This window comes from Pan troglodytes, chromosome 1 (genome assembly GCF_028858775.2).
Source record: "Pan troglodytes isolate AG18354 chromosome 1, NHGRI_mPanTro3-v2.0_pri, whole genome shotgun sequence".
NCBI lineage: Eukaryota > Metazoa > Chordata > Mammalia > Primates > Hominidae > Pan > Pan troglodytes.
The window spans coordinates 202,364,474-202,378,335 of record NC_072398.2 but is presented as its reverse complement, the minus strand read 5'-3'; the positions used below and the strand labels follow the sequence as shown (position 1 = coordinate 202,378,335).

Here is a 13,862-nt window from a genome sequence, read left to right as displayed (position 1 = left end):
TGAGAGAAGGTCACCCTACTCAATTCTTATGGCCGAGAAGCTGGACTCAAACTCCTGCTGATGTTATGGCCTCCCTTGGGGTAAAATGATGGAAAATCCCTGAGTTTTTCTCAAACACCAAAATGAATAACGATGCTGCCACCTGCTGACTAGAGAGCTACAATCCAGGCTTGCTTGTCCTGACTCCCTCTGGGATTTCAAAGGTACCCTGTCTTTCAATTAATAACTTCTTTATTCTGGAAAAGCAAATGAAAGTCATATTCATATAAACACTGACATTACAAAGTACAGGGAAAAGGGGAAGGGAGAAGGAAACAAAACCCTTTACAAATCCTGCTAATACTGTCTTACCCAAAAAGACCATAATGCTTTGTCCCATATTCAGTCACTTATATAATAAACCACAAATAAAATCTTCTCTGGAAGATACATTGCTCCTCTTTGAGATGGCAGGGAAAAGGGACCGGAAGTTGGGGTAGGAGGCTTTATTCTTTTGGCAGATCCTCTCAGTCATTATAGATATTGCTGCACTGTTAATAAAAAATATATGCTTCTCTGTAAAGCATTAAAAAAAAAAAATCCAAGGATGAGATGGCTGAGTTCTCAGCTCAAGTATCTCCAAATACATTGCTGTCCATTCCCTGACCTTTCCGTGTGTTATTTCTTGGTTGTTTTCCGGATCAATGCCATTCTCTGAAAGGAGAGACAAATAAGCAGTTATACAGCAGCAGCTGGAGTCAGGAGCTTTCTGGAACATTCTGTGTGGCTAGCAGGCCTCATGGTCTACACTGCAGGCTGCAGCCCTCAGAGACTTGCAGTCACAAGGCATCTCAGTAGATTCCTTTTAACTAGAGAGCAGTCTGCAAGGCCCCAAGAGATGTTTAGATGGGCTAGTGGACCCATTTCATCCACCAAACTGCTCTAGGCTAGCAGAATGGCAAAAAAGTTAAAAGCAGGAGAAAGTGACAGCTCTTGAGTTTTGGTGACTTAGAGAATAAGCTAGCAAAGCATGTGTTTTCTTTCTTTCTTTTTTTTTTTTTGAGATGGAATCTCGCTCTGTTGCCCAGGCTGGAGTGCAGTGGCACGATTTCGGCTCACCGCAACCTCCGCCTCCCAAGTTCAAGTGATTCTCCTGCCTCAGCCTCCCCAGTAGCTGGGATTACAGGCACGTGCCACCACGCCTGGCTAATTTTTGTATTTTTAGTAGAGACAGGGTTTCACTACATTGGCCAGGCTGGTGTCAAACTCCTAACCTCAAGTGATCCACCAGGCTCGGCCTCCCAAAGTGCTAGGATTACAGGCATGAGCCACTGCGCCTGGCCAAGCATGTGTTTTCTGGGGTCCCTTGACCCCAATCTTTTCTCCGATGATGAACACAATAGGGAAGGGGCCTCAATTTCAAAGTGTTGCCACACACAAAGGGAGCTGACATTTCACATCTCATGACCTGCATTGAAGGAAAACTGAAGACTAACAACTTCTACCACAGTCCATCATGGAAACACTCAGATCACAGGTTTCATGATCTGAATTCTTTTACTATTACTAGCTACTAGCCAAATTAACAACTTACTTTGTTCATTCTTTTTGACCAAATACCAATATTATGGCATTTGTTGACTAAATAAATAGGGCAGAAAATGGTTAACTTGGGAGCATAAAGTGACAGTCCATTGTTTGGAGGGACTCTCTTCTGAACAGTGCAATCTTTCCATTCAGGAAACTGGTGGCTTCCCTTTAGGGCTTGCTTCGTGAGCTCTACAAACACCTGCTCCAGAGATACCAGGCTATGGCGAAGCAGGGGCACTCAACCAGGACTGCCCAGTTGTGCCTGCTAAGTTTGGAAAAAGCTCACGTTTCAAATCAGAGTAGCCACTTAAGTTAAGACAGAAAGGATAACAGCCTTGTCAGAGGGAGGCCAACACTGCTGTTGGACTGACCAAAGATGGGGATGACTTGCTCCACAGCAGAAGTAGTATTCTCACACTGACTCCTAGGTTCCTTGTTCAGAGGGAACCTTGTTCAAAGGTAAAACCAGGACACAGGCCAGAATGTCCAGCACGGCAGCCTGGATACTACCTGTCAGAACAAGTACAGCACATTTTTGCTTTCTTTAACCTGCCCTCTCTTCATAGGACCATATATGGTGTTGCAATCAGCAACAATGAAGGAAGATTTCATTAAGGAGGTATGGTGGGGCGAGCTGCATCCATATTAGAAGAACCCAGAATCAACAGCTTTAAGTGACACTTAACAGAGTTACGAGAAAAAACAGACCACATGTGGGAACAGCACAGCACCATGTGAATATCTTATTGATCTCCCGGAGACCGCTGCTGCCTCTTGCCCTCTCTGACCCTTGATCCAGAGAGTGAAGTTTGCTGTGTGGAGGAAGCGAGACCCCCTAGAAGGTAGCTGTGTGTATCCACTCTGAGACGTAACTCAAGGAATCAGCCCTGGCTGTCCCCAGGGCTCTGGCATTTCCTCACCTGTTTGTGAGCTTCTGTGGTGCAAGCTTTTTTGTAGGGTCGGATTTCTTCAGAGCCAAATCCTGGGATCCACATGTTCCACTGGCGCTCTGCAAGGAAGAAGCCAGCACAGAGATAAACGTACCAAGAAGGCAGTACCAGGAGTGCAACGTGACCCCCTTGGATCAGGGAGGATGAATGTGGGCATCTGGCTACTAACTCCACAAAGGGATTCTATTACAAATGGGGAAAATGGACATGGCTTCTCCAAGGTTTTTTCTTTTTTTTTTTGAAGACAGGGTCTTCCCACTCTGTCACCCAGAGTGGGGTGCAGTGGCACAATCTTGGCTCACTACAGCCTTGACTACCCCAGCACAAGCGATATTCCCATCCTGGCCTCCCAAGTAGCTGGGACTACAGGCGCATGCCACCATGGCCAGCTAATATTTCTTATTTCTTATATTTCTTTAAGACGGAGTTTTGCTCTTGTTGCCCAGGCTGGAGTGCAATGGCGCAATCTCGACTCACTGCAATCTCCCAGGCTTCAACATTGAATATGCCACAGGCTCATTTGCCAGGTTCAAGCAATTCTCCTGCCTCAGCCTCCTGAGTAGCTGGGATTACAGGTGTGTGCCACCATGCCTGGCTTTTTTATTTTTTATTTTTTGGAGATGGAGTCTCACTCTGTTGCCCAGGTTGGAGTGCAGTGGCGTGATCTCGGCTCACTGAAACCTCTGCCACCTGGGTTCAAGCGATTCTCCTGCCTCAGACTCCCGAGTAGCTGGGATTCCAGGCATCTGCCACCGCATCTGGCTAATTTTTGTATTTTTAGTAGAGATGGGGTTTCACCATCTCAGTCAGGCTGGTCTTGAACTCCTGACCTCGTGATCCACCCACCTCGAACTCCAAAGTTCTAGGATTACAGGGATGAGACACCGCACCTGGCCCCAGCTAATTTTTTGTATTTTTAGTAGAAATGGGGTTTCACCATGTTAGCCAGGCTTGTCTCGACCTCCTGACCTCAGGTGATCTGCCTGCCTCAGCCTCCCGAAGTGCTGGGATTACAGGCATGAGCCACTGCGCCTGGCTGTATATTTCTATTTTTTGTAGAGAGGGGGTCTTGTTATGTTGAACTTTTGGGCTCAAGCACATCCTCCTGCCTCAGCCTCCCAAAGTGTTGGTATTACAGGCATCAGTCACCATGCCTGGCTTCCTCCAAGGTTTCTAAAGGACAAAATTCAAGCTTCTTGCAAAGAAAAAGAGGTAATTTAGTCAAAGCTGTGAATGCTGAGCCCTAAGGTTTCCATGCAGCTTATCCAATTCACAGAAAATAAATATCATTTATTTCTTTAGTTGTCTTAATCCTAAGGCTCAAAGTAACCCCTCTCACACCTAAGGGACATGAAGGCACTTCAAGCATTCTGGAATTAAGAGCCAAAGCTGAGGTCTGCTGCTTCACTGAGCAGCTGTATGATGCTGGCTCCCAGTTTCCTCATTTTTTATGTAGCCGTAACAACAGTAATAACCACTGACAGGGTGGTTGGGGCATTCAATGACATAATGCATGTGAAGTATTCAGCCCAGAGCCTAGGATAAACATACAGGTATGGATATAGGGAGAGGTATGTCCACACCACAGTTCCATGACCTGGTGCCCCTGGATATTATCTTCCTTATAAGATTATCACAAGAAGTTCCCAGAGGACAGGGACTTTGTTTATTCCTCTTTGACAGTAACTGGCATAGGGGCATGGCCCCCTAAACTCACGTATAAAGGTGTACGTCACTTTCAGCAAATCACAGGCATAAGCCACAACACCTGGCCCAATATTTCTTTGAAAACAGAATGTCTGAAACCTTCCACTAACAATTTATGTTATTAGTATTTGAAAGTGACACTGGCCAGATGTGGTGGCTCATTCCTGTAATCTCAGCACTTTGGGAGGCCAAGACGGGAGGACTGCTTGAGCCCAGGAGTTCAAGACCAGTGTAGGCATAATAGTGAGACTGCATTGTTACTAGAAATAAAAATATTAGCTGGGCGGGGAGTGGTGGGTCACGCCTGTAATCCCAGCACTTCGGGAGGCCAAAGTGGGTGGATCACCTGAAGTCAGGAGCTCAAGACCAGTCTGGCCAACATGGCGAAACCTGGTGTCTACTAAAAATACAAAAAATTAGTCAGGCATGGTGGCAGGTGCCTATAATCCCAGCTACTTGGGAGGCGGAGGCAGGAGAATCACTTGAACCTGGGAGGCAGAGGTTGCAGTGAGCTGAGACGGCACCACTGCACTACAGCCTAGGTGACAGAGCGAGACTCCATCTCAAAAAGAAAACTTTTTTTTTAGCTGTATGTGGTGGTGTGCACCTGTAGTCCCAACTACTTGGGAGTCTAAGGCAGGAGGATCACTTGAGCCCAGGAGGTAGAAGATGCAGTGAGCCATAATCACACCACTGCACTGCAGCCTGGGTGACAGAGGAAGATCCTGCCTCAAAAGAAAACAAAAAGGGCCAGGCACGATGATTCACACCTGTAATCCCACCACTTTGGGAGGCTGAGGCGGATGGATCACTTGAGGCCAGGAGTTCAAGATCAGCCTGGACAACATGGTGAAACCTCCTATCTACTAAAAATACAAAAATTAGCCAAGAGTGATGGTGAGTGCCTATAATCCCAGCTACAAGGCACAAGAATCCCTTGAACAGCCGGGCGCAATGGCTCATGTCTGTAATCCAAGCACTTTGGGAGACCAAGGCTGGTGGATCACAAAGTCAGGAGATCGAGACCATCCTGGCTAACACAGTGAAACCCAGTCTCTACTAAAAATACAAAAAAAAAAAAATAGCCGGGCATGGTGGCGGGCGCCTGTAGTCCCAGCTACTCAGAAGGCTGAGGCAGGAGAATGGCGTGAACCTGGGAGGCGGAGCTTGCAGTGAGCCAAGATCGCGCCACTGCACTCCAGCGTGGGCGATAGAGCAAGGCTCCGTCTCAAAAAAAAAAAGAATCCCTTGAACTCAGGTGGTGGAGGTTGCAGACAAAGGTTATTCTCTAGGAATTGAACTTTACAGTCAACAAAAAGTAGATAAAGTGTGCAAAGTCACTTTAAAGAAAGAGAGCAGGCCGGGTGTGGTGGCTCACGGCTGCAATCCCAGCACTTTGGGAGGCCAAGGTAGGCAGATTGCCTGAGCTCAGGAGTTGGAGACCAGCCTGGGCAACACAGTGAAAACCCGTCTCAACTATAAATACAAAAAATTAGCCGGGCGTGGTGGCGTGTGCCTGTGGTCCCAGCTAATCGGGAGGCTGAAGCAGGAGAATCGCTTGAACCCGGGAGGCAGAGGTTGCAGTGAGCGGAGATTGTGCCACTGCACTCCAGCCTGGGCGACAGACTGAGACTCTGTCTCAAAGTAAATAAATAAATAAATAAAAGACAAAAAATTAGCCAGGCGTGGTGGAGGGCGCCTATGTAATCCCAGTTACTCCAAAGGCTGAGGCAGGAGAATCACTTGAACTTGGAAGGCAGAGGTTGCAGTGAGCCGAGGTCACACCCTTGCATTCCAGTCTGGGCAAAAAGAGTGAAATTCTGTCTCAAAAATAAATAAATAAATAATAAAGACAGTAGCTGCCACACATGAATACATACATGTATGTGTGTCCATTTATGTAACTATGTATACCTATATGCGTTACGTGTGTATACATATATCTTATATAATCTTTTTTATTTATTTATTTTTTGAGACTGAGTTTTGCTCTTGTTGCCCAGGCTGGAGTGCAATGGCGTGATCTCGGCTCACTGCAACCTCCGCCTCCTGGGTTCAAGCGATTCTCCTGCCTCAGCCTCCCGAGTAGCTGGGATTACAGGCACATGCCACCATGCCCGGCTAATTTTGTATTTTTAGTAGAGGCAGGGTTTCTCCACGTTGGTCAGGCTGGTCTCGAACTCCTGACCTCAAGGGAAATGCCCGCCTCAGCCTCCCAAAGTGCTGGGATTACAGGCGTGAGCCACCACGCCCGGCCTATATAATCTTAATATAATAGCAACAACAATCATTTAGTGAATGAAATGTAGTAAATGCATGGTCAAAGCAACATTGTGCAAAGCATTCTATGTAAATTATCTCATTTAACTTTAACTTTTTTTTTTTCTGAGATGGGCTACTGCTCTGTCGCCCAGGCTGGAGTGCAGTGGTGCGATCTTGGCTCACTGCAACCTCTGCCTCCTGGATTCAAGCGATTTTCGTGCCTCAGCCTCTGGAATAGCTGGGACTACAGGCGTGCACCACCACGCCCAGCTAATTTTTGTATTTTTGGTAGAGATGAGGTTTCACCGTGTTGGCCAGGCTGGTCTCGAACACCTGACCTCAGGTGACCTGCCCACCTTGGCCTCCCAAAGTGCTGGGATTACAGGCGTGAGCCACCGTGTCTGGCCCCAATTCACATTTGTTATGCAACCATCAGCATCATCCATCTCCAGAACTCCCAAATTGAGGATATCCATCTTCCCAAACTGAAACTCTATATCCATTAAACAACTCCCTGTACCCCCTTCCCCTTAGCCCCTGGTAATCACTATTCTACTTATTCTACTTTCTGTCTCTATGAATTTGTGTTGTGGGGGATTATTATTATTATTATTATTTTTGGGACGGAGACTCTGTCACCCAGGCTGGAATGTAGTGGCAAGATCTTGGCTCACTGCGACCTCCACCCCACCAGGTTCAAGTGATTCTCCTGCCTCAGACTCCCGAGTAGCTAGGATTACAGGTACCCGCCACCACACCCAGGTAATTTTTGTATTTCTAGTAGAGACAGGGTTTCACCATCTTGGCCAGGCTGGTCTTGAACTCATGATCCACCCGCCTCGGCCTCACAAAGTGCTTGGATTACAGGCGTGAGCCACCGCGCCTGGCCGATTTGTTTTTTAATTATGTATGTACTTACTTATTTATTTATTTAGAGACAGGTTCTTACTCTGTCACTCAGGCTAGAGTGCAGTGGCATGATAGCTCACTGCAGCCTTGACCTCCCGGGCTCAAGTGATCCTCCTGTCTTAGCTTCCTGAGTAGCTGGGACTACAGGTGCACTCCACCATGCCTGGCTAATTTTTTAAATCTTTTGTAGAGATGAGGTCTCACTGTGTTAACCAGGCTAGTCTCGAACTCCTGGGCTGAAGCGATCCTCCTGCCTCAGCTTCCCAAAATGCTGGAGTTACAGGTGTGAGCCACCATGCCAGGCCACTAGTGGTGGTTGTAAAACATGTTTATAAATTCCTTTACCCTCCTGCTATCAAGAGGTGGAGTCAGCCGGGCGTGGTGGCTCACACCTGTAATCTCAGCACTTAGGGAGGCTGAGCGGGGAGGATCAGGCAGTCAGGGGTTTGAGACCAGCCTGGCCAATATGGTGAAACCCCATCTCTACTAAAAATACAAAAATTAGCTGGGCATGGTGGCGTGTGCCTGTAGTCCCAGCTACTCAGGAGGCTGAGGCAGAAGAATCCCTTGAACCTGGGAGACGGAGGTTGCAGTGAGCCAAGATTGCGCCACTGCACTCCAGCCTGGGCGACAGAGTGAGACTGTCTCAAAAAAAAAAAAAAAAAAAAAAGAGGTGGAGTCTGTGTTCCCTCCCCCCGAACCGAACCTGGACAGGTTTCTGACTGTCTCAAAGAATAGAATTCACCAGGAGTGATGCTGAAGACTGTGTTAGAAAAGGCCATGAAGTTTTCTGCCAGGTGCTCATGGGATGTTAGTTCTGGGAGCCTTTAGCTGCCTAGCTGCCACATAAGAAGTCTAGCTATCCTGGGACTGCTAAAGGATGAGACCATATAGAGAGACAGTGGGTGGGGAAGATGGGAAGGGTAGGATTGGGAAATGTGAAGCGGAATGGGAGGGTTGGGAGGGACGGAGGGAGACGCCTGCAGAATCCCAGCTTTTTCAGTGTTCTTAGACCAGGCATCAGACACGGAAGATATGAAGGCTTCCGTTATGGGTTATTTAAATGTGTCCCTAAAAAAGATATGTTGCGGTCTTAACCTTAAGTACCTCCAGAATATGATCCTATTTGGAAATAGGGATGTTGCAGATGAAATTGGTTAAAATGAGATCATATTGGAGTAGGGTTAGCCCTTAATCCAATATGACTGGTGTCCTATGAGAAGAAAAGAAGAGACACAGAGACAGAGACACAGAGGGAAAAGGCCACGTAAAGACCGTGGCAAAGCCTGGATTTCTGTAGCTACAAGCCACAGAACACCAAGGATTGCCGGCCACCAGCAAAGGCTAGAAGGAGGCAAGAATAGATTCTTCCCTAGGGGCAGCAGAGGAAGGATGACCCTGCTGACACTTAGATTTCAGGTTTCTGGCCTGCAGAACTGTGAGAGAAAATTTTTTGTTGTTTTAAGCTGCCAAGTTTATGGTATTTTGTTAAGGTAGCCCTAGGAAACTAGTATGCCTTCCTTCAAGACAATCTCAGGCCCAGCCACTGCCTGACTTAGTAAAACTAGCTGAGCCCAGTCAACCCCCAGATTCATGAATAAAATCAACAACTGTTATTGTCCTAAACCACTGTTTTTGGGGTGGTCTGCTACACATTAGTGGATAACCAAAATATCTGTCCTTTTCTCTAGATACCAGCAACATTACCCGAAATGTGTTATTTACTTTACCTAGACTACCAATGCCTCCCCAAGGCAACAGCTTCTTGACACTGTGAAGAAAGTCTTTCAATAATTAGTCATGGGCTGATCTGCACTGAATCTCATTCATTTGGCCTGTCTCTATAGTTATAGACTGGGCTGGGCATGGTGGCTCATGACTGTAATCCCAGCACTTTGGGAGGCCAAGGCAGGTGGATCAACAGAGGCCAGGAGTACGAGACCAGGCTGACCAACATGATGAAACCCCATCTCTACTGAAAATACAAAAATTAGCCAGGTGTGGTGGTGCAGGCCTGTAGTCCCAGCTACTTAGGAGGCTGAGGCAGGAGAATCGCTTGAACCCAGGAGGTAGAGGTTGCCGAGATGGCATCACTGCACTCTAACCTGGGTGACAGTGAGACTCGATCAAAAAATATACATATATATTTTTATATATAAAGTATTATACATAAAGTATATACAAATATATATAAAATTATATATAAATATATATAAAAATTATATATAAATATGTATACACACACATAAATATATACATATATATACATATATATAACACAGTTATAGACTGATCTCTTTCTTTTAATCACATTGTATCCAATGCAGAGGGCTGCTTATTCATTTCCAAGTGATTATGGTCATCACTGTTAGCTGAGTATCTCCCAGAAAACTCAAACTCAAATTTAGTGTCTGTTAAGTAGAAAAGGAGAATATAAAATTGTATGTATATTACGATTATAAACTTGGGAAAAATGCATAAATAGGCTAAAACTCTAAGGGAACATTGAAGAACAGTTTTATTTGAATGGTGAAGACATAACAGTACCTACATTTACTAGATCCTACTTCGTGCAGGCCCTGTGCCAGTCACTTTACAGACATGGTCTATAATTCTCACAATTATTCTGTAAGGAGGATATTATGATCCTCACTTTACAAATGAGGAAACAGACTCTAAGAAATACTAGGTAGGAAAAATAGGCTGATACAACTGGAAAGTGGCAGAATCTGGTTTCAAACCCATGCCTGGGCTCATTCTCCCTACCACAGATGGATTTCTCTTTTCTATTTGGTGCTGTTATTGAATTAATACATAAATCCCAGTGCCCAAAAGTCTGGTTCTGGCATGAAGGTTCCTCTGACTACACTTTCCCTGGCAGTCCTGAAGAAGTAGTTGAATATATACTTCAGGGAGAAACAAGACCACATACCTAAATGCAGCTGGACATCTTTCACCTCCAGGGTGCTGGACTTGCGATGCCGCGCAAGCTGACAGGCTGCTGTCACCACACTCTCGATAAAATCATCAGCAATCTGCAGCAGCATCTGGGGAAGGTAAAGTGGGAAGAGTCAGCACGACATTGGCAGGGTAGGCTCCTGTTGCTGGGACAACTGCTTTCAGCTTGGATTGCATATTTAGTCAGGCATTCTAGTAGAAGGATGGAATCAGCATTTGGGCTAAGGTGGGGAAGAGGAATGAGAAGGACAAAAGAAATGTTACCCAGGTTGAGTGCAACTCACACCTTTCTGAGCATATACTTTCTACCCAGCAGTGATCAACTATCCCAATCCCTACCCTCCATATCTTTATTTATTAGTGGGAAAATAAAAGTGAATCATTTCAATTCCTCACTCACAGTATCTTAAAAGCACTTTTGTTTCCATTATCTCACTTAGTCCTTACAATAATCCTGTGAAGAAAATGGGACATGGATTTTATTCATTCCATAGAGGATTTCACAGACTCAGAGAGACTAATTTGTTCATGGCCATGTAAGTAGAAAGCAGGTCAGGTACAATGCCTCATGCCTATAATCTCAGCACTTTGGGAAGCCGAGTTGGGAGGATCACTTGAGGTCAGAAGTTCGAGACCAGCCCAACAATATTGCAAGAGCCCCATCTGTATTTAAAAATAAATAGGCCAGGCGTGGTGGCTCACGCCTGTAATCCCAGCACTTTGGGAGGCTGAGGCAGGCGAATCACGATGTCAAGAGATTGAAACCATCCTGGCCAACATGGTGAAACCCTGTCTCTACTAAAAATACAAAAATTAGCTGGGCGTGGTGGCACGTGCCTGTAGTCCCAGCTACTTGGGAGGCTGGGGCAGGAGAATTACTTGAACCTGGGAGGCAGAGGTTGCAGTGAGCCGAGATCGTGCCACTGTACTCCAGCCTGGCGAGAGTGAGACTCTGTCTCAAAAAAAAAAACCAATAATTAAAAAAATAATAACAAATAAATAGAGGCCAGGCATGGTGGCTCACACCTGTAATCCCAGAACTTTGGGAGGCTGAGGTGGGCAGATCATTTGAGGTCAGGAGTTTGAGACCAGCCTGACCAACATGGTGAAACCCAGTCTCTAAGGGCCGGGCACAGTGGCTCATGCCTATAATCCCAGCACTCTGGAAGGCCAAGACAGGTGGATCAACTGAAGTCAGGAATTTGAGACCAGCCTGACCAATATGGTAAAACCCTGTCTCTACTAAAAATACAAAATTAGCTGGGCATGGTGGCAGGCATCTGTAATCCCAGCTACTCTGGAGGTTGAGGCAGGAGAATCGCTTAAGCCTGGGCAGCAGAGGTTGCAGTGAGCCGAGATTGAACCACTGCACTCCAGCCTGGGTGACAGGGCGAGACAAAAAAAAAAAAAAGCAAGCAAGCAGAGGAACCAGGATGCCACTTCAAGGGTTCTGAGTCTAAATCTTGAGTTCTTTCCACATCATTATCAATTATTATTGGACTGTGTGAAGAGAAGGATGAGAATTCTGAAGATAAAAATCTACGAGGCCAGGAGCAGTGGCTCACTCCTATAATCCCAGCACTTCGGGAGACCAAGGCAGATGGTTTGATTGAGCTCTGGAGTTCGAGACTAGCCTGGGCAACATGGATGGCAAAACCCTGTCTCTACAAAAAATACAGAAATTAGCTGGGCTTGGTGGCATGCACTTGTAGTCCCAGCCACTTGGGAGGCTGAAGTGGGAGGCCTGCTTGAGTCCAGTTAGTCGAGACTGCAGTGAGCTGTGATCATGGCACGGCACTCCAGCCTGGGTGACAGACACCTTGCCTCAAAAATAAATAAATAAATATATATATATATATGCACACACATGAAAAAACTGAGATTTTTATCAGTCAATATAGTCCCCATGACAGCTTCTGCTGACAAACAAAAACAAACTAAAATTACAACCATAGATACAAAATTCCTTGTTCTGGTGGACCATTAACTCATTGTCATCTTTACTATGGGAACCAAATGGACACCATCTTATAGAAAGATTTCTGATTAAACAGCAGATCAACTCTAAAAATAACCTCCTGTCCCTCCCTAATCCCATTAAAATAACAGTTAAAAAAACATATTGCCAGGTGCAGTGGCTCATGCCTGTAATCCCAGCACTTTGGGAGGCCAAAGTGGGTGGATGACCTGAGGTCAGGAGTTCGAGACCAGCTTGACCAATATGGTGAAACCCTGTCTCTACTAAAATTACAAAAATTAGCCAGGTGTGGTGGCGTGTGCCTGTAGTCCCAGCTTCTCAGGAGGCTGATGCAGGAGAATCACTTGAACCCGGGAGGCGGAGGTTGCAGTGAGCCAAGATCATGCCACTGCACTCCAGCCTGGTCAACAGAGCGAGACTCCGTCTCAAAAAAAAAAAAAAAAAAAAGAAGCTAAGGGATAAATCCTCAAGATAGGAGACTGGAATTTTCTCTGGAGATATTTAATGATTCCAGAGAAAAGACTTACAGATACTGACATTTAGGGAATCTTCCATTAGGAAGGTTGACTTGTGGACAAATTACTCTGAAGTAAAGTCTTGTGGTCTGCTAGAGTGAACCAAGACCAGCTCATAAAAGCCAACTGTGTACCTCTTTTCCCAAGTTTGTATTTAGTGATGTCATGTTGGTAGAAATAGTTACACCACAGAAATAATAAAGCACTGCAAATCGGGCATTTTTCTCCAAAGAGCTAGTTGTTAAACATTTACCCATATTTAACTGGGCCAAATCCATCAATTATGCTTCAAATCAGCTTTTCAGTGAGTGATTCTTTAAGAATGAATAGCGAGGGTCGGGCATAGTGGCTCAGACCTATAATCCCAGCACTTTGGGAGGCCGAGGTGGACGGATCACTTGAGGTCAGAAGTTTGAGACCAGCCTGGCCAACATGGTAAAACTTTGTTACTACTAAAAATACGAAATTAGTCAGGTATGGTGGCGTGCACCTGTAATCCCAGCTACTCGGGAGGCTGAGGTGGAAGAATCACTTGAACCTGGGAGATGGAGTTTGCAGTGAGCCGATATCGCACCACTGCACTCCAGCCTGGGCGGCTGAGCAAGATTCTGTCTCAAAAAAAAGAAAAACAGTAAGGAAAGTTATATGGGCCAGCAGGCGTGATAGCTCATGCCTGTAATCCCAGCACTTTGGGAGGCCGAGGTGGGTGAATCGCCTGAGGTCAGGAGTCCGAGACCAGCCTGGCCAACATGGCAAAACCCCATCTCTACTAAAAATACAAAAATTAGCCAGGTGTGGTGGCACATGCCTATAATCCCAGCTACTTGGGAGGCTGAGGCAGGAGAATCACTTGAACCCCCGGGAGGCAGAGGTTGCGGTAAGCTGAGATCCTGCCACTATACTCCAGCCTGGGCAACAGAGCAAGACTGTCTCAAAAAATAAATAAATAAATAAATAAATAAAAGTTATATGGCACACATGTGAGTGGTGTAAAAAATTCTCATCTACCATAAT

General features: G+C 45.8%; 1 protein-coding gene across 5 annotated transcripts in view; it reads right to left on the bottom strand.

The window, feature by feature from the left end:
• Positions 1-213: 213 nt before the first annotated feature.
• The window catches only part of TAF12 (TATA-box binding protein associated factor 12), a 45,153-nt gene continuing 31,504 nt past the window's right edge, over positions 214-13,862 (bottom strand). For all 5 annotated transcript variants that reach the window (XM_016957482.4, XM_513257.8, XM_001153380.6 and 2 more), the window contains 3 exons: positions 10,330-10,444; positions 2,490-2,578; positions 214-693 (listed from right to left, as the gene is read on the bottom strand). In XM_016957482.4, the coding sequence (XP_016812971.1) occupies positions 658-693; positions 2,490-2,578; positions 10,330-10,444 (240 nt within the window). In that variant the 3' untranslated portion in view covers positions 214-657. The remainder of the gene's footprint in view (positions 694-2,489; positions 2,579-10,329; positions 10,445-13,862) is intronic.